This window comes from Populus nigra, chromosome 3, assembly GCF_951802175.1.
Source record: "Populus nigra chromosome 3, ddPopNigr1.1, whole genome shotgun sequence".
Lineage (NCBI taxonomy): Eukaryota > Viridiplantae > Streptophyta > Magnoliopsida > Malpighiales > Salicaceae > Populus > Populus nigra.
In genome coordinates this window covers 16,804,899-16,824,261 of record NC_084854.1, presented here as the reverse complement: position 1 = coordinate 16,824,261, position 19,363 = coordinate 16,804,899, and the positions used below count along the sequence as shown (strand labels likewise).

Sequence of the window (19,363 nt, the reverse complement as noted above, 5' to 3'; positions counted from 1 at the left end):
TCAGTATACATGTCACGTGACAAATACCTATATATTAGTTTCAAACATCCTTTATATCTCAGTGTACATGTCATGTTTTTACATGAATAAATGAATAAAGTTAGTGTCACATGTAACTAATTAATTGGTTACAAGATATAAACACTAACAACAACTAAATTATGGAATGTGTTGTTTGGATTTAATATTTGATTGAAAATTTCAATTTTATTAGATTATTGAATTAGATAAGTGGATATTGTACGGGACACTAATGTCAAAGAACTAGATTAATTGTAAAGAATAAGTGGTTAGGTGCTTAAAATAGTTTTTAATTGCACTAGATTATTGAGTTAGATAGTTGGAGATTGTATACATGAAACACTAATGTCAAATGCAAGTTTGAATGTAATTCATTTATTGTTTAATAGGACGGATGCAAAGGTGTAAAAATGTTTCATTAGCTTCATACCACATTTTTTACCGATATTTACCTGTTCTCAGCGCCTTTCCCACCCTCTCAGCGTAGTTCGCATGTCTTCTAAAAATTGGGAAAAAAACAAAAAGAAAGAGAGAAAGAAGCAAGCAAGGATAATCTTGGGGGGGGGGGGGGGGGGGGGGGGGGGGGGGCGGTGATATGGATTGTATCAAATTTCTGAAACTTTCTCCCAAATTTCGCAACAAAAAAAAATGATGACAACAGGGTAATATTGAAAATTTAGACAGAATGCAAGGCTGAGTTCGGGGAAAATATTGATCATGTTTTCGGAATATTTCTTGTAATTTTTACCGAATACTTTGAAGTAATCATGCAAGTATTGGTTCCATATTAGAGCTTTCCATGGCAATTCATTCTTAGTGTAATTTTACATGATTGTGCCCTGTGCCCTTGCCTGTTATCGTTATCATAAAAAGCTCAAGGTGATTTTCTAGGGAATTCTTGGGTTATGGATAATGATATTGTGCTTCTCTCTATATTTTTTTCGTTCAATGCATCTCATGGGGGTTGGATGTTGAGATTCATGGTATTTGTTTGTGCGAACCAGCCATATACACTGGAATATGTAAACTGATCTTGAGATGTTAAGTTGTTCATGGATGTCTGGAATCTTATTCTTTTTGGAACATGTCAAAAAATGTGCCCAGAATGTATTCTTAGGCATCTGCTTGGATCTATGCCATGCTTGCTTCTTTTCAGGCACAACCTTTCAATAAAAGTTACATCTTCCACTCTAGACAGCTTTTTTCGACATGTTTCTGTTACAGCTACAGGATCTCATGCGAATAAGTTTATCCAGCTACAAACCCCACAAACTTCTCAGATGCCTGCCTCAAGACTTGGACCATATGTGACCAGCCCGCTAGTGGCTTTGTCTGTCAAGGTGATGAACCGCTCAGCTAGTCATGCGAAACCATGTATCAGTCCCATGACCTGTTTCCCAATAAGCTTTCAAAATGGAAGTGTGTTACGAACCCCAGCTCCACTCCTTCAAGCCTCTAGATCATATTCCTACCTGTTCCTTACAATGGAACGCCATTATCATGTAACTTTCTTCAGTCAGAAAGTGGGTATGGCGCTCGCCAATTGAATCACAGCACAGAAATTGGAGAAATCAAGGGCATGTAAATAGTTAATAACAGTTTTTTTTTTTTGACAAAAAAAGGAAAAGGAAGATGCTTTGGATTGTCATATGCCCATAGCGGTATCGTTTTGAATCAGCTCATTTTGCACAAGATCTGCTGAAAATGGATGCCATGGGTGAATATATAGGATTCAACTCGACTGTTTCATGCTTGGACTGAATGTTTTGAGGACGATGAATACATGGGTGGCTGAATTTCTTGCTAATCAGATGCCATTAAATGGATTGTGCATGCTTTTGGAGTTGGGACTTTGGCTAAAATCGATTTTGACAAGTATTAGAGAGGTATTAAAATAGTTGTATTAACTCATTATGAAGAAATTAGCCAACAGAGTGACTTGTCAACCTTAATCACAGTGACATGCTCGAAAGTCTTGGAAATGGAATGCAAACGTAAACAAACGTTAAAAAAGGGCTCATCGTGATAACCTCTTTTTCTTAGAATAAGAATAATAACAAGACAATTAACTCAAAAGACTTGCAGCAGTTGAATAATAGCCCTTCTGCGTTTTGACATTCTAATAATTTTGTTCATAATAAGGTGAGCAGTGAGCACACAAATTTGCTAAAAAGGAGAAATTATATATGGCCTTGATGTTTGGAAGAGCAACTCCGTGAGCTTCTATACAACCCCATCAAAATAATGTGGTCTTATTCATCCCTTTTAAAACACTGAACAAAAACAATGCCCCTAAAAGCGACATCATAGAGAACTATTTCGAGATACCAAAGAAAGACTAAAATCCGCCATAAGAATCCTTAAAGATGACCGCATATTGCCTTTGTAAAATCAGTAGTCGATGAAGAACCACCTAGGTCTGCAGTTCGGTATTTTCCCTCTGCAATTGTGGTAAGGATAGCATTCTGGATCCTCTCGGCCTTGTCATAGAGCTCTAAATGGCGCAACATTGTGACAGCACTTAACAGCAGAGCAGTGGGATTTGCCAAATTCTGCATCCATTCCACCACAGAAGAGGTTAGTGTGTGACAAATATAGAAGTCAGGGGACAAGAACAGAGGAAAAAAAAAGGAGCATTAGAGAAAAAATTAGAGAGACCAGCTATTCAAATAATTGAAGCAGTGCAACATAAAATGGATAGGCATCAAAGCACATTGCATGGCTGTATAGTGTGAAACTCTGGGTAGAACAAAGAAAACATGTAAATTAACTATGAACACTAACCTTCCCAGCAATGTCAGGAGCAGAACCATGCACAGCTTCAGCCAGGGCGATTCCTCCCTCACCAATATTGCAGCTGCAGAAGAATTCAAATCCTGTCAGAAGAACTGAATGTATAATATTGGAGACGAATGAAGATATTTAAATACCTTGGTGTTAAGCCCAAACCACCAATCAACCCCGCACAAAGGTCACTGATAATGTCACCATAGAGGTTAGGCATCACCAGCACATCAAAAAGTGCTGGATTCTTCACAAGCTGAACAAGGGAAACAAAAAAGAGAAATGTTGCTTCCAACTTCTTCAGCAGAAAGATAATAGCATATCCTTGACAATATTGATAGTGCAGGAAGAGGAACCCACGTGTTAACAGCATGGAATGCACATAGGTGAAACAATTGATTTCATAATTTAAACCCCCCTCAATTTATAAATACTCAAAGAAAGAAATTTATTATACCATCATACAGCAGTTGTCAATAACAACTTCCTCATAAGTGATCTCAGGGTACTTCTCAGCAACCTCACGACAGCACTGCAGATAATTAAATCAACTAAATAAGAAGATTCTTGGCTAAAACAATAAAGAAACATCTGATGCAAGCATAAGTTACAACAGGAATACCTTGAGAAAAAGACCATCCGTTTTCTGCATAATATTAGCTTTGTGTATAGCAGATACTCTCTCTCGTCCATGGATCTTTGCATAGTGAAAAGCATATTCAGCCACTCTCAAACTTGCCTGACGAGTAATGATTTTGATACTTTCAACTACACCTCTAACCACCTAGCACCACAATTAAACAAAACGATCTGATTAATTTTATACACCCTGTAGACTTGTTAGTACACATCAGCAATTCTTGAAAGAAACTTACTTGGTGTTCAAGTCCACTGTATTCTCCTTCTGTATTCTCACGAATAGTGATAAGATTAACATTGTCATACCGAGTTTTATACCCAGGGAGACTATAGCAAGGCCTAACATTGGCATACAGATTAAGCTCTTTCCTAAGGGTAAGATTCAAGGAACGATGGCCTTTTCCAATCGGCGTGGCCATTGGCCCTTTCAAGCCCACCTTGTTTCTTCTTACTGATTCCAAACTCTCCCATGTTAGAAAACTCTGGGTTCTTGGATCTATTTGATCGCCCACATAGTGCTCTTCCCACTCAATTGGCACCTCAGCTGCTTGAAACACCTGTGGTGGTGGAAATGAAGATAGATTTTCATAGCTATACTAAAAAAACAAAAGAAAAAAAATAAAAAATTGATAAACAGAACAAATACCGGGCAGGGAGAATGCGGAATAGAGACATAACAACACGCATGCATTTTCAAGAACCTAAACATTTATCTTGAATTTGAAACTCTATAAACAGCATTTAAACATCGAGTTTTATACCTAAACCCTTAATCCTCCACTAAGAATTTCTAAACATGAAGATTTTGTTATTAACCCTATATTCTGATCAACACAAAACCCTTTCTTTTCTCTATAAACATCATTGAGACTAAGACATCCGTTCAGAAAACAGCGAAAAAGATTTAAAAATATATATATAACATTTTTTAAAAAGCGGTGTCAGCAGCCTGCCTAATTGAGGTACAGAAGCTTCTCCTTAGCAAGTTATTGAAAAACAAAAAAAAATTTCACTTATTGGAAACAGAATTCACTGCCATCAACGTTGACAGAAAAAATTACTTCACTTGAATTGCAGCAAAACAAAAATACATAGAGATGGAAATAGAGAGAAGAGAAAAAAGAAAAAAGAAAACAATGTTTAATGGGACCTGTTTGACGGCCTCGGCAATCTCGGGGCCAATACCGTCACCGGGAAAGAGAGTTGCTGGGATGGGAGCCGGAGCAGAAGAGAAAGCCCTAGCCGCTGAAGAGATCGGGGTGGAGCCAAGAACGCGCCTCAACACCTGCGTAAGAGCCATTGATTGATTGATCGATTCTGTGTTGCTGCCTTTGATTGTTATTAACAAAAATAAAAATGAAAATGAAAATGAAAAGCCAATAGGAATGATATTTATTTTGAGGGGCCGTTTCGCAGGTACAACCTGTTTTTCTTCTGAATTTATAATTATTTTTACAAAATTATTTTTTCAGTACTTTTAAATGATTATGATTTGTTAATATTATAAATAAATAAAAAATATTTTAAAATAAAAAAATTTAAAATTTCTTTTATCGTATTCTCAAGCATTAAAAAAAAAAGCCAATGTAAGGTTGTCACTCTTAATATTTATTTATTTATTTATAAACTATATTTTTTTTATTAATATAAATATTCACGTCAATTTATGCATACCTTAATTAATTCTATAAATTTTTTTAAAAAAATTTAACAAACCTTAAAAACACCTTCCAAGATAATCTCAATGTTAGCACTAAATAAGTTTTTTTTTTTTTTTCATTTTAATGTTAAACTGTCAACAAAATTTAATTAAGAAATTCCATCCATTTTAAGAAATTCCATCCAAATTATACAATTTCTTTTTTAAGAAATGGCATTATTTTGTTAGAAACTTAACGTTTTTTGTTAAATATTCTAATGGAGGTCCTTAATTGGGAAATAAAAATAGTTTAATGGTAAAATTGATTGAAAAATAATAGATTGGATGCAAGATTGATAATACTACAGTAATGTGATGTTTTTCCACCAGAGAAGAATCTTTGATTTTAAGGTACATCAAAATACCATATAAAAGCCTTTTTTTCCCCTTATTCTCTTAATTTATAGATTATTTTAATTTTAAAACCGATTCAATAAACAATAAAAATCTAGACTGCAGTTTTGCTACAACCACTCTATAATTTTAAAGAAAAAGTTCTTTTTATTATTCATAATAGTATTTAGCTATTAGAAAAAAAATTAAAAAAATAGAAAATTTTAAATATTTTAAATTGTAGATGTTATATTTTTTATATATATTTTTAACATAATAAATAAATATAAAACACTAATATAATAATATTTAACAAAACTTGATAATTCACAAGCAAAGCATGTGACCAAAAACTATTTATTTTTAAAATTGATGTGCACGCAACACTTGTCACTGTCCCTGTCCCTGCTTTCTAAGTGTGAATACAAAAATATTTTTAAAAAATAATCTATAGTTTGGTCTATTTTATACTTATAAGCTATATTTTGGAAAATTGTGTTTTACATACAATATTTATTAAATATTGTTAATGTTATTATGAATGATGGCTACTGATTAGTTTTTAATGTATGTATATAGATTTATTACTTGGTACAAGGAGGCTCGAAAAGCAATAACATCTATCTGTGAAGGTATTGATCGACTATTTGTAAAGGTGTCGATAAAATGGAATGTATTATAGCCAACACTTCACTTGATTTATGTCGTGGTGGACTTTAAGAGATTTGGGAGATTGAGTATCTTAAAGTGACATTAGCGGAAGATGAGATTGCTTATCAAAGAGTGTTGGGGATGTTGGTCACTCCACAAGCATCCTAAACCCATCCATGAGCGTTCCAAGTTCGTCCATAAGCTGGGGTGATATTAGTCCTCCTCACACATACACAAATGTTATAGACTCGTCCTTAAGTTGGATTAATTGGGGTTGATGCTTTATACCCGTCCATAAGTGCTTCAAGCCCTTCCTTGAGCTGAGGTGATGATTAGATATACATTTTATTATATATTATGAGAATTATGATTAGATACATAATTATTTTAATTTTAATAAAATTTATGTTAAGTTAATCGTTGATCTAATTTTGTTACTTATAATTGAAGATGTTGTGTGCTGCTTACGTGAATTGTGTTTTGATGCTAGAAAACCAGTTATTTGGATTGTGCGAATTGTGATTTTTTTGGGCAGGGAGTTAATGGTAGAAGAAAATGTTTTAGGATGTGTCTCTAAGTGGAATAGCAAATAACACCTATATGTGTTGCAGATGCTATCTACGATTTGATCAAGCGTGCTAGATTTCTAAATATTTTTTAGCTTGTAATATTTTACAAAAAAAATATGCTAGGTTCCTAAAAATCTAAAAAAAAACAAGTGATATTGATTTCTTCTAGTGTAAAAAAAATAAATGAAAGGACTTTAATCCTTCATGATCCTTGCAATCAATACATGATTTACTGCTCTCTCTCTCTCTCTCTCTCTCTCTCTCTCTCTCTCTCTCTCTCTCTCTCTCTCTCTCTCTCACACACACACACACACACACACACAGATAATATTAAGCAATTATAATTTGTTAACTAGACGCAATGTTTCTTAATTAATTCAGGATGATAAATTATTTGTTAATGGAATAATTCACCACCGAGTATATAGTTCAACTAAACTTGTTCAAAAGAAGGATTAAAATAACAAATATACTAAAATGGATGATGATTCAAAGTGGCCCCATATATTTTTCTATTCATCATTACAGTGTTGTGACTTTTTTATCTTTCATATACATGAAGATTCACTTGCCTTTAAACCAATGATATTTTTGTCTTTTCATATAGTGTCTTAGGCATTATGGATTTGTTTGAGGGTATTTTGGCCGATTCAATATATTTATAAATAGCAAAATAACAATAGCAATAACCATAACAATAATAATAATAATAATCAAATTAGTAATTATAATGATGATGATGATGTTGATGATGATAATATTATTAATGAGTAGCAATAGCAGTAACAATAGCAGTAGTGGTGGTGGTAGTAGCAGTAATAGTAATCGTAGTAGCAGTGGTGGTGGTGGTTGTTGTAGGAGTACTAATAATAATAATAAAAATTTAGTGATGATAATAAGAATAATAGTAATTGTAATGATAGGAGTACTAATATTGATAGTAATGGTGATAACAATAGTGATAGTATTAATAGTTGTCATAATAATATTGATGATAGTAATAATTTTGGTGATAACAATAGTGATGGTGGTGTTTTTAATAATGATTGAAATAATAATAATAATAATAATAATAATAGTGATAATAATAGTAGTAGTAGCAGTAGTGGTGATTTTAATAATAATTGAAATAATAATAGTTCTAATAATGATAATGGTAACACTGATGATATTACTTATTAATATTAGTAGTAATAATGATTTTGATCCTCATTATTTGAATTGTTATTTTAAAAAAAATTCTTTTGTATGATTGAATTTTTTTTAATTTTATCCTTTAATATTTAATTTATTTGGAATTGGTCTACATGGTTGTTCTAGATTGAGTGTTTCGGGTTTAAAGACTCGGATCACGGGTTTAAAAAGTTAACATAGTTTTTCAAAAGGCTTTATAATTCTCATTTTTTTTATCAGGTTATTTGAGTCATATAATCTTAATTGTATGATTGGTGGAGTGTCCCATGATCGCTCAGCTCTAATTAGTGTTGTTACACATTTATCATGATCGATTTATAATGTTCCTTTTACTCTATTTCAATACTTGAACATCATTTTTTGCATAAAAAAATAGTTTGACCCTACAGCAAAGCATAAACACTAAGGCTAGTATTTACTAAAACAAGATCCTTATAATAGATATTGGTGCGTTTGATCAAGTTTTATAAAGTTTTATTCTTTTTATTTGGTCACAAAATGCTAGCAACCAACATCTTTTAGTCTTTTACTAGATTGGTGGCTCGCGCGATGCCGCGAGCCATATCAAATTTTTATCAATCCAAAAAAAATGTTGAGGAAATGATTGTCTTTTTAAAGAAATAAGAAAAATTTGATAATCTAGTTAAACCTTGAATAATTTGGTAATATGAAAAAAAAATCAGGCAACAACAATAACAAATAAATTTAAAAAATAATATTGTTCAGGGCAAAACTAAGTTAATATGCAAAACATGTGGCCTGACATATGAGATCATGATAAGCCTATAGAAGAATGACATCGACAAAAATCAACTATAAAAAAACACTTGGAAAAAAAAATATAAGTCAACCCAGCCTAATCTTTCAAACCTATGACCCAAAAGGTAACAAAATCTTGATCAATGAAATATTAAGAGATGAAATCGAAAAATAAAGTTCCAACAAAAAAAAATTACAAATAAAATAAATAGCAAAAAAGAGAATAATAACCAAATCTGACATAAAATCAAATAAACTAAAATAATGAGGCATACAATTGAAAAAAAATCAATTAAAAGAATGAAATAAAATATTGAGGGATGCAATTGAAAAGATAATTTAATTAAGAGAATAATTAAAAAAATCAAAATAAAAGGTATAAGGACTAAATCTAAAAGGTGAAAAAACAAATGAGGATTAAATTGAAAGAAAATTCCAATTATATGGATAATTTAAAATAAAAAAATAGCAATAAAAAGAACAATGACCAAATCTAAAAGAAAAATAAATTGAATGGCTACTTTAAAAATGTGCAGGGGTTGGATCTGGAACTGAGGAGGTGAGAGAAAAGAAGGAATGAAAAAAAAAAGGCCACCGGAACAAAACCTAACATATTTTTCAAATATGAAAATGATGAAAGCAAAAGTAAATACAATATGAGGTTCAACAGACTTGATTGAAGGCTCCAGAAAAGCTAATATAATGTTTCCTAATGGAACAAGATTTATTATTGATAACGCTTTGTTCTTTACTAAATCAAGGAGAAATCTACTAAATTTCAAAGATATACGACTTAACAAGTATTATATTAAGACTGCCAATGACAATGGTATAGAATATCTTTACATCATATCAAATGTCTCTACTGGAAAACAAATATTAGAAAAATTATTCGTTTTATCTTTAGGTTTATACTACACAAGTATTGGTACAATCAGAGTCAATGTAATAATGAACCAGAAGTTCAATAACCCAAATAATTTTATTATTTGGCATGACCAGTTAGGTCATCCTAGATCAATAATGATATGAAGAATTATCTATAATTTACATGATCATTCATTTAAGAACCAGAAGATTCTTTAATTCAAGGAATTCTCGCGTGCTACTTGTTCTCAAGGCAAATTGGTCATTAGACCATCACCAGCTAAAGTTGGGACTGAATCTTTTGAAAGGTATTCAAAGTGGTATTTATGGGCCCATTCACTTACCATGTGGACCATTTAGCTATTTTATGGTATTAATAGATGCATCTACAATATGGTTATATGTTTGTTTATTATCAACTCACAACCTAGAATTTGCGAGAATACTTGCTCAAATTATTAGATTATGAGCAAAATTTCCAGATTATATAATGAAGACAGTTTGTCTTGACAATGGTGGTAAATTCACATCACATGCATTTAATGATTATTGCATGTCACTTGAGATAAACGTTAAACATCTTGTTGCCCATGTTCATACTCAGAATGGTCTTGTTGAATCACTTATTAAACTCCTCCAATCAATTACAAGACCACTAATCATGAGAACAAAACTTCATGTCTTTGTTTGAGGGCACGTTGTTTTACATGCAGCAACACTTATATGTATTAGGCTAACAGCGTATCACAAATTCTCCCCATTCCAATTGGTTTTCGGTCACAAGCCAAACATTTCTCATCTAAGAATATTTGATTGTGCGATATATATTCCAATTTATCCATCACAATGTACAAAGATGGGTCCTCAAAAGAGATTGGGAATATATATTGGGTTTGAGTCCCCATTAATAATTAAATATCTTAAGCCCTTAACAGGTGATTCATTTACAACATGATTTGCCAATTGTCATTTTGATGAGACTATGTTTCCAGTATTGGGGAGAGAAATTAAATAGTTGGATAAAGATATTACATGAAATGTATTGTTATTATTGAATTTTGATCCTCATACAAAACAATATGAATAAGAAGTTCAAAAGATACTTCATTTGCAAGACATTACAAATCAGCTATTAAATGCATTCACTGACTCAAAAGGAGTAACTAAATCTCATATACCAGTTGTAAATGCTCAAACTCGGATTGAAGTCCCAACATGACAATCCACTAAAATTATAGCAAATGAGTCTATAGCACGCTAGAAGCGTGGAAGACCAACTGGTTCAAAAGAAAAAAATCCTCGGAAAAGAAAAGGAGCAAATAATCAAATTGGCATTATTGAGAAATAAAATATTCATGAGGAGATAGACATAATTGATCATAAAACCCCATAAAAGGTTCAGGTATCTAAAAACAATAAAAATGAGAAGATCTTGATAAGTTATGTCTTTACAAAGAAAAGATGGAACCACAATGAAATAATTATCGATAATATTTTTTCGTATAATATATCGCTTGATATCATTAATGAAAATGAGGATTTTAAGCCTAAATATGTCGCAGAATATCGATCCAAAAATGATTGATCACAATAGAAAAAAACAACCCAAACAAAATTAAATTCACTTGCAAAACATGAAGTTTTTTGACATGTAATCCAAACACCTAAAGGTGTAAAGCTAGTTGGATACAAATGGGTATTTGTGCGAAAATGAAATGGAAAAATGAAATCATAAGATATAAAGCACGACTTGTGGCACAAAGGTTTTCATAAAGACCTGACATTAATTCTGATAAAACATATTCTTCTATAATAGATGCAATTACATTTCGATATCTTATTAGCCTGACAACTCGTGAAAGGCTAGATATGTGTTTGATGGATATAGTCATAACTTATTTATATGGGTCACTTGATAATGATGTTTATATGAAAATCCATGGAGGATTTAAAATTCCTCAAGCATATAATTCAAATCCCCAACAAGTTTACTCAATCAAGTTACAAAGGTTATTATATGGGTTAACGCAATCAGGATGCATGTGGTACAATCATCTTAGTGAATATTTATTGAGAGAAGGTTATAAAAATGATCCTATATGCCCATGTGATTTTATAAAGAAGTCAGAATCTGATTTTGTTATTGTTGATGTGTATGTTGATGATTTAAATATTATTGAAACTCATGGAGAAATATCAAAGACAGTAAATTATTTAAAGAAAGAGTTTAAGATAAAAGATTTGGTAAAAACAAAATTTTATCTCAGCTTGCAGATCAAGCATTTAGCAGATGGAATTCTCATTCATCAATCAACTTACACATAAAATGACCTTAAAAGATTGTATATGGATAAAATATATCCATTGAGAACACCAACGGTTGTTCAGTCACTTGATGTGAAAAATGATCCTTTTAGACCTCGTGAGGATAACGAAGAATTACTTGGTTCTAAAGTACCATACCTCAGTGCAATTGACGCGCTAATGTATCTTGCTAATAATACACGACCTGATATAACATTCTCTGTGAACTTGCTAGCAAAATATAGTTTTTCTCCTACCCAGAGACATTGAAATGAAATTAAACATATTTTTCATTATCTTCGAGGAAATACGAATATGGGCTTATTTTATTCAAATAATGCTAGTCATAAATTAGTTGGGTATGCTGACACAGGATTTTTATATGATCCACATAAAGGTCGATCTCAAACAAGTTATCTATTTATGTGTGGTAATACTACTATATCATGGAGATCTACAAAGAAAATATTAGTTGTCACTTCATCTAAACATGCTGAAACACTTGCAATCCATAAAGTCAGTCGTGAGTATGTGTGGCTAAGATTAATTATTCAACATATTCGTGGAATATGTGGTTTATCCTCTAGCTGAGAAACTCTAACCATATTGTATGAAGATAATATTGCATACATAACTCAATTAAAAGGGGGGATACATCAAAGGAGATAGGACAAAACACATCTCATCAAAATTCTTCTTCACATATAACCTTGAAAAGTATAGCGACATTGATGTTCAACAAATCTACTAGATTTTCAACAAATTCGCTCGAAAGATAATTTAGCAAATTTGTTCACTAAAACATTACCAACTACAATGTTTGAAGGATTGCAATGCAATATTAGAATAAGATAGCTTAAAAACTTGAGATGATATATTCATGAAGAGGGGTTAATACGCACTACACTCATTTTTCCTTGGCCTAGGTTTTGTCCTATTAGGTTTTCCTGGCAAGGTTTTTAATGAGGCAGTTTTCAATGCGTAAAGTTGTACAATAAACATCCAAGGAAAAGTGTTATAAAAGCATACATTGTATATGGATGTTTAGATATCTTTCTACACTCCTTCGTTATTATGTTCATTCATCATCATCAAGTTCATTTGAATCTCTCCAAGTTCATCTGAATCTACATCTTCTTATGACCCTTGAGAAACACAAGTATTTATGTGCCTATAAATAAGAGCATTGTTGAGAGAATGATATACACACATATAACTATAAATTCATATGAAATAAAAGAGCTTTTTCTTCACCCCTTAATTTTCATTGTTCTTATATATTCTATTTATTTTTTATTAATTATATTATTTTATTATTGTATGTTTCTTGATATATAATCTTACAACAATTTTACTATTTAAATTCACAGAGACAATAAGTTTAGGTGCACGGTAATAAATTCATATTGAAAGTACAAGTATCTTTTAATTTTTGTTTGGGTTCGGCAACAAAACAAAACTTCTAATTCATCCCATGATAAAAAACAATTAGGAGCATCACTTGTCAATCCTCCAATGAGATGCTTTGCTTGTACAATTTGCTTCAACAACTAACACAGGCGTAAATATACATGTATATTCATTCTACATGCATCAATAGCAGTGTGAGATTTAGACTTAATTATATTGCTGATCGTAAAAAAATTAGACGCCCAACCACCACTCACCCTTTCAATTCCACAGCAAAATTTAAGAAAGAAAGATGCACTGAAATGGAAACTTTTTTATCGCAGCTTATGTAGTACATAGCCATGAAACTTTAAGAACGTAGAAGGGATTGGAAACAATGTTCAAAAACATTACAACAAATTTATTTAGTAAGAAAAAACACTCAACAGATTGGAAGAGGGGCACCATTCCATTCACCAAGGCATTCCAGCATTGGGTCAATGATCTTCCCCTGGCACATGGCTGTAAACACCTTGTCGAACTCCTCACCAGGCGATCGGACCTTTTCACCAGTGAGCAATCCAGTTCCCAACTCCTCCCTCACAAACTTGTACAGTGGATAAGACCTGCATTCCTTAATCTTATTCTCAATTGCTGAATTCCCACTATCATATGCTGCTCTTGCGCTCTCAACCTCTTTAGGCAAAAGGGCCTTCAATTCTTCCTCGAAAGCTGCAATCTTTTGGAAGACTGAAGTGCTTGCGTTCTTCTCATTCTCTCCATTTGCCAATGCATGGTCAACAAGAACTTGCCTTAGTTTTTGCATCAATGGATAGGTAGCACTGCAGGGGTCATCGGCGTAAGCAAAGACATCTTCACGATCAACCACCTTGAGCAACTCCTTCTCACAGAACCTTGATGGGTGAAGTTCTCCATTAGCACCTGTAGTTAAAATCCTTTTGGATACATGACTAACAGTGTTCTTGACAGCGCTCCTCAAGTTCTCCTCCAAATGCCTCAAGTCAATTGCTTGGCAGAGTGCCACTAAGAAAGTTGTGGACATGAGTTTCAAAATATCGACAGATTCTGCTGTCTTTCTTGAAGAAATAAGTCCCAACGAGTTAACATCTTGATTGTGCTGCTCGGCACTTTGCACATGGCTGGTGACTGGATTAGCGAGATACTGAAGCTCAGAACAGTAGGAGGCCATTGCTATTTCAGCTCCTTTGAAACCATAATCCAGACTTGGATTTCTGCTAGCAGTGAGATTTGATGGCAATCCATTGTTGTAGAAATCATTTACGAGCTCACTGAACTGAGCGAATAGGAGCTTGCCTATAGATGCAATAGCCAAACGTACATTGTCCATTGAGACTCCAATTGGAGTTCCCTGGAAGTTGCCACCATGTAAGGCCTTGTTCCTTGAAACATCAATTAGAGGGTTGTCATTCACTGAATTAATCTCTCTTTCAATTGACTTGGTTGAGAATCGGATCACTTCAATCTGGGGGCCAAGCCATTGGGGTGAAGTCCTCAGAGCATAGCGATCTTGCTTTGGTTTCTGCAAGGGGTCCATTTCATGCAACTTCTTAGCTGCCTTCATGTAAGCGCTGCCATCTAAAATGTGCTCCATTATAGCAGCAGCCTCAATTTGACCTGGATGGTGCTTCAATTTGTGTGTCAGATGGTCAGTGAATTCAGGTTTACCATTCATAACCTCGGCGAAAATTGCAGATATGAGTTCTGATAAGACAGCAAGAACGTTGGTCTCGAAAAGAACCATGGAAGCCAAACCAGAACCAACTGCAGTTCCATTAACAAGAGCGAGGCCTTCTTTAGGCTGCAACTCAAAGAATCCAGAATCAATACCAGCAGCTTTAAAGGCTTCGACAGCATCCAGCACTTCTCCGTTGGGACCAGTGGCCTTGGAATTAGGCCTTCCAGTCAGTAATCCAGCAATGTAGGATAATGGGACTAAATCACCTGAAGCAGTGATTGTACCACGTAGTGGCAAGCATGGAGTGATGTTGTTATTAAGTAGCTTGGTAATTGCTTCCAAGATTTCAAATCTGATGCCAGAGTAACCTTGGAGGAGAGTGTTGATCCTGACAAGCATAGCTGCTCTAGTAGCTGAGTGAGGCAGTGTGTGGCAAGTTTCTGTTCCATTGCCAAAGATCCCAGCATTCAAGAATCTGAAGAGGGGGAGAAAAATAAAATTAAACACTGTTGACAAATTAATTACATTGATGCCTTCACTTAAAATAGTACTAACATATTTTTAGTTAATGCTTCCAAGGCAAAAAAATCAAAAGATGGAACTTGTGTGTATGATCTCAAACAGTCAATCAAATATGAAGTTAAGCAGTAGATTAAACAATGTCTTTGACCATTCTAACTGGTAGCTAGAGAAGGTTTACCGAAACGTGCAAGTGCTTCCTAACAATGTCAAGAAATTAAGAAATATTGGAAGAATAAAATAAAGTTCAAAGGGAAATGTCAATGCACTTTTGGTGATCAATTTCGCCTAAACTTCCCCATTGAATATTCCTGTAGGATGTGTTGGTGGGGACTTGAAGTCATCATCAGTAAAAAAAAGAAAAGAAAAAAAAAGGAATTTCCTACTCTTGTTTAAAGTTTGGCAGCTTGTATTAACAATTTCATAAATCTTGATTCCACTTAAAATTTCTCAAAATCATTAAAGAATTGTCTTTTAAGAATATTTTCCCTCACTTTTATGGAGCTTCAAAGTATAGAGTTGATATGTCGAACTTTTCATGGGAGCCCAGTTGGCCATAAAGTCTTTAAATGGAAACTCCTCTCTACCCTTTGCTGGACTAGACAACCCATTGAATGGACGACCATACCCCACGCGACTCGGTCGAGTCAATCCCATCCCACCCACCAATCATCAATATTTCAGGCATTAGCGATGTTAAATTATGATATCTCTCTCCTGATAGAAGAGATTATATAAAAATCATTGAGTCAACTCGACCTAGCTAGTTACCAACTCTCTCTCCTTCTAGTATATCTTGAAGAACTCTCTCACTTTCACACCAACCACGTTAGGGGAAAAAAATAAACAAGCAATTTGCTTAAAAGGGGAGTCTTTAAATCTACTCACCTAATGAGTTCCTTCTGAAGAGCACCACCTTGTTTGGTTCTTCTATGGGAAGTAGCACCAAAACCAGTAGTAACACCATAACTATCAGTTCCCTTGTCCATGCTATCCATGACCCAGTCGCTGCTAGCCTTGACACGAGGTCTTGCAGACTCAGAAAGTTCCACCTTGACATTACTAGCATCATGGCCAGCAATGGATGCAACCTGAGCAATGGTCAAGGTCTGGCCAGCAAGATTCACAACAGGCTTCCTATACTCAGCTACCATACGTTTCACTTCGTCCAAATGGCTTCCTTTCATTGCCTCAGCAGCAACACCCCAGCTGAGTGGATCACGTTGGGTACACAAACTCTCCGAAGAACCATTTTGGTAGCCATTCTTGGTGATTGTCTCCATTCGTTTTGTTAGAAGAAATTAAAGTGTAAATGAGAGAGAAGAAGAGGTTAGAAAAATGATTGCCGTGAGAGGAAGAGCAGAAGCAGTAGAGGAAATCTTTGGTTTTGGAAGATGGGATTTCCTGAGGAGAAGAGAGGGAGGGGAGGGGGTTTAAATAGAATAATAGATTGTTGGGAGTCTTGAATAGTATGCAATATGCATAGAGCCATGGAGCTTGGTAGGTAAGCATGAGGGGACAAAGTGGGTTTGTTGAAACTCAATTGTGGCCATTGATCTTGAATAATCTCAAGGGTCAATATTATGGAGCGTGGTCTCTTTGTGGATCCATTTTGGCGATTGGCGTAGAAGGGTAAATTTGACTATCGTGGTAGTGCGATGCATGGTGGTGAGGTTGTGGTTGGTGAGAAATGGGAAATTTCATCTTGCCCTTCTTTTTTATATATATATATATTATCCATGGGCTCTTGTAATTAATAAAACCACATGATCCACCTAATAATCATGTTTTTACCTTCACAAAATGGCCTATCTTTTTATTAATATTATTAATATGAATTTTCAAGCTAATTTATATGTATTTTGATTAATTTTATGAGTGCTAAAATTAATAATTATATAAATTTTTAATAATTTTAAAAAATATTGAAACTAGTAATTTTTAGAAAATAAATTCAAAATATATAGATGGTTTGTTGAATTCTTACTGTAGAGTTAAAACTCAAACAAATAATTTGCGGTCACATTGCCTTTTTATTGTTTCAAATCATATATTAATTATGACGTGGGATGTTCAGCTCATGTCTTTATGAACAAAAGTTAGCTTAAAAGAATAAGTGCATGTTTGTTTTTCCGTATCAATGGTGTTTTTAAAAATTTTAATTTTTTGTGTTAATTTAATGTTTTTTTATTGTTTTAGTTTGTAAATATTAAAAATAAATTTAAAAAATATTATTTTAATATATTTCTATATAAAAATTATTTCAAAAAATAATCACCATTGTTATAATAGCAAGCTGTCGCTAAACACTCAATATTCTCATAATTTTTTATTTGAATGGCTTGTTAACACCAATTTTATCAATTAAAAAAATATATAATTAAGAGGTTCACAGTCTAGTAGTGATCATGAAGTCATTAAAATCCTTTTTTTAGGTCCATATTCACTTTGAACATCTACTTTTAGATTTTATTTTATTTTTATTTTTATTTCACATGCATAGGCTCTGATTGCCAGTGTTTAGATAGAAATTAGCTACGTAAATCATGCTTTATCGCGAATAAGATATTTTTATTATATATATATATATATATAAAAATACATTTATGTAGTTTAAAAAAATTTAAGTTCAAATCAAAAAATATATCTATATACATATAATAAAATAAATAGAAAACTATATGTACGAGTAAATAAATAAAAAAAATCATTCATGATATTTAAAAATAAAACTTGAAAAAATCTATATATAGATCAAGATATTTAGTTTTGAAAAACAGGACATTTAACTAGTTGTGTTTGCTAAATTTGTTTATTAAAATAATTTTTTTATTCAAGCAAACGATAATAGAAATAGAAACACAAATTAAATTGATCGAATAAAATAAAAGGAAAAAAATCTTGTAAGGCAGCATATATTAGAAATATTATCTAAAAATAAAATTTTTATATTTTTAAATATAAATTTCATCCATACAAAAGATTTAAAAAATTATAGATGAATCAGAAAAAATCTTCAAATTTAAATGCATAACTAAAAATATAATCGTTATTTAAAAAAAAAGTATTAAACATTTTATATTTAATAACTAGACCTTTGATTTTTTTATTTGCAAATGGATCCGGCCCAAAGTTTTTTTTAAAAAAAACAATCAGACAATACATTGTCTGATTTGCTCAAATTCCGACCATTATGGTGGTTGAAAAATCGGGCTGAAGTTTTTTTATCTAAAAAAATTGTTTTTCAACATATTTTTTACCCAAAACACCTATAAAATACCATATGAAACATTGAGGTATTGAAATTATATAATTTGCATGCTTTCTAAAGTTTAAGGACAAAAGTGCATCTTTTGCAAACTTATAACATGACATCAATGTTTGGTACCTTTTTCATTTCAGTTTCTCTTCTTTCAATCTCACTCTTCTATAAGAAATTAAAATCAATTGGTCTTCAATTAGGATTAAATTGCTGGAAAAAAGTTTGAGGATCAAATTGAAAAAACAAAAAATTTTGCACAACTCATCCACAATAATATGTGAGATGATGAACAGTGGAGCCTTGCACTGTGAAAAACCCACGCCTTTTCGGGTTATACTTAATTTTTAAAGTTCAAAGACCAAAGTGCATCTTTTACGAAACTTACAGCACACATCCCATGTTTGATGTCTTTTTTATTTTGATCCCTCTTCTTTCAATCTCACTCTTTTATAAGAAATGAAAATCAATTGGTTTTCAAATAAGACTAAGTCACCCAAAAAACAATTTGAGGACCGAATTGAAAATAAAAAAAAATTGCACAATCATCCACAGCAATGTATGAGAGGATGAACAATGGAATTTTACACAATAAAAAACCCATGCCTTTTAAAGTTATACCTAATACTTGATTATAAGATTTTGTTTTATTATTTTCT

General features: G+C 32.7%; 2 protein-coding genes across 2 annotated transcripts; both read right to left on the bottom strand.

Moving 5' to 3' along the window:
* Positions 1-2,109: 2,109 nt before the first annotated feature.
* Positions 2,110-4,831, bottom strand: LOC133687822 (isocitrate dehydrogenase [NAD] catalytic subunit 5, mitochondrial-like). The gene is made up of 7 exons (XM_062107149.1): positions 4,595-4,831; positions 3,681-4,001; positions 3,428-3,589; positions 3,263-3,337; positions 2,952-3,061; positions 2,806-2,878; positions 2,110-2,573 (listed from the first exon to the last, which is right to left on the bottom strand). The coding sequence occupies exons 1-7, from the start codon at positions 4,742-4,744 to the stop codon at positions 2,382-2,384; spliced, it is 1,083 nt and encodes a 360-aa protein (XP_061963133.1). The 5' UTR covers positions 4,745-4,831; the 3' UTR covers positions 2,110-2,381.
* An 8,692-nt stretch (positions 4,832-13,523) lies between these two features.
* LOC133690046 (phenylalanine ammonia-lyase) lies at positions 13,524-16,872 on the bottom strand. Its single transcript, XM_062110192.1, has 2 exons — positions 16,334-16,872; positions 13,524-15,401 (listed from the first exon to the last, which is right to left on the bottom strand). The coding sequence occupies exons 1-2, from the start codon at positions 16,726-16,728 to the stop codon at positions 13,652-13,654; spliced, it is 2,145 nt and encodes a 714-aa protein (XP_061966176.1). The 5' UTR covers positions 16,729-16,872; the 3' UTR covers positions 13,524-13,651.
* Positions 16,873-19,363: the final 2,491 nt, after the last annotated feature.

What these genes read in the sequence shown, in the direction of transcription:
- LOC133690046 (XM_062110192.1), bottom strand. Translation starts at nt 16,728, where the DNA reads ATGGAGACAATCACCAAGAATGGCTACCAAAATGGTTCTTCGGAGAGT. An exon ending in CTTCAGAAGGAACTCATTAG is followed by an intron (nt 15,402 to 16,333) that starts GTGAGTAGATTT and finishes CCCCCTCTTCAG; the next exon opens with ATTCTTGAATGCTGGGATCT.
- LOC133687822 (XM_062107149.1), bottom strand. Translation starts at nt 4,744, where the DNA reads ATGGCTCTTACGCAGGTGTTGAGGCGCGTTCTTGGCTCCACCCCGATC. An exon ending in TTGACAACTGCTGTATGATG is followed by an intron (nt 3,062 to 3,262) that starts GTATAATAAATT and finishes TCCCTTGTTCAG; the next exon opens with CTTGTGAAGAATCCAGCACT. An exon ending in GGTTTGGGCTTAACACCAAG is followed by an intron (nt 2,879 to 2,951) that starts GTATTTAAATAT and finishes ATTCTTCTGCAG; the next exon opens with CTGCAATATTGGTGAGGGAG.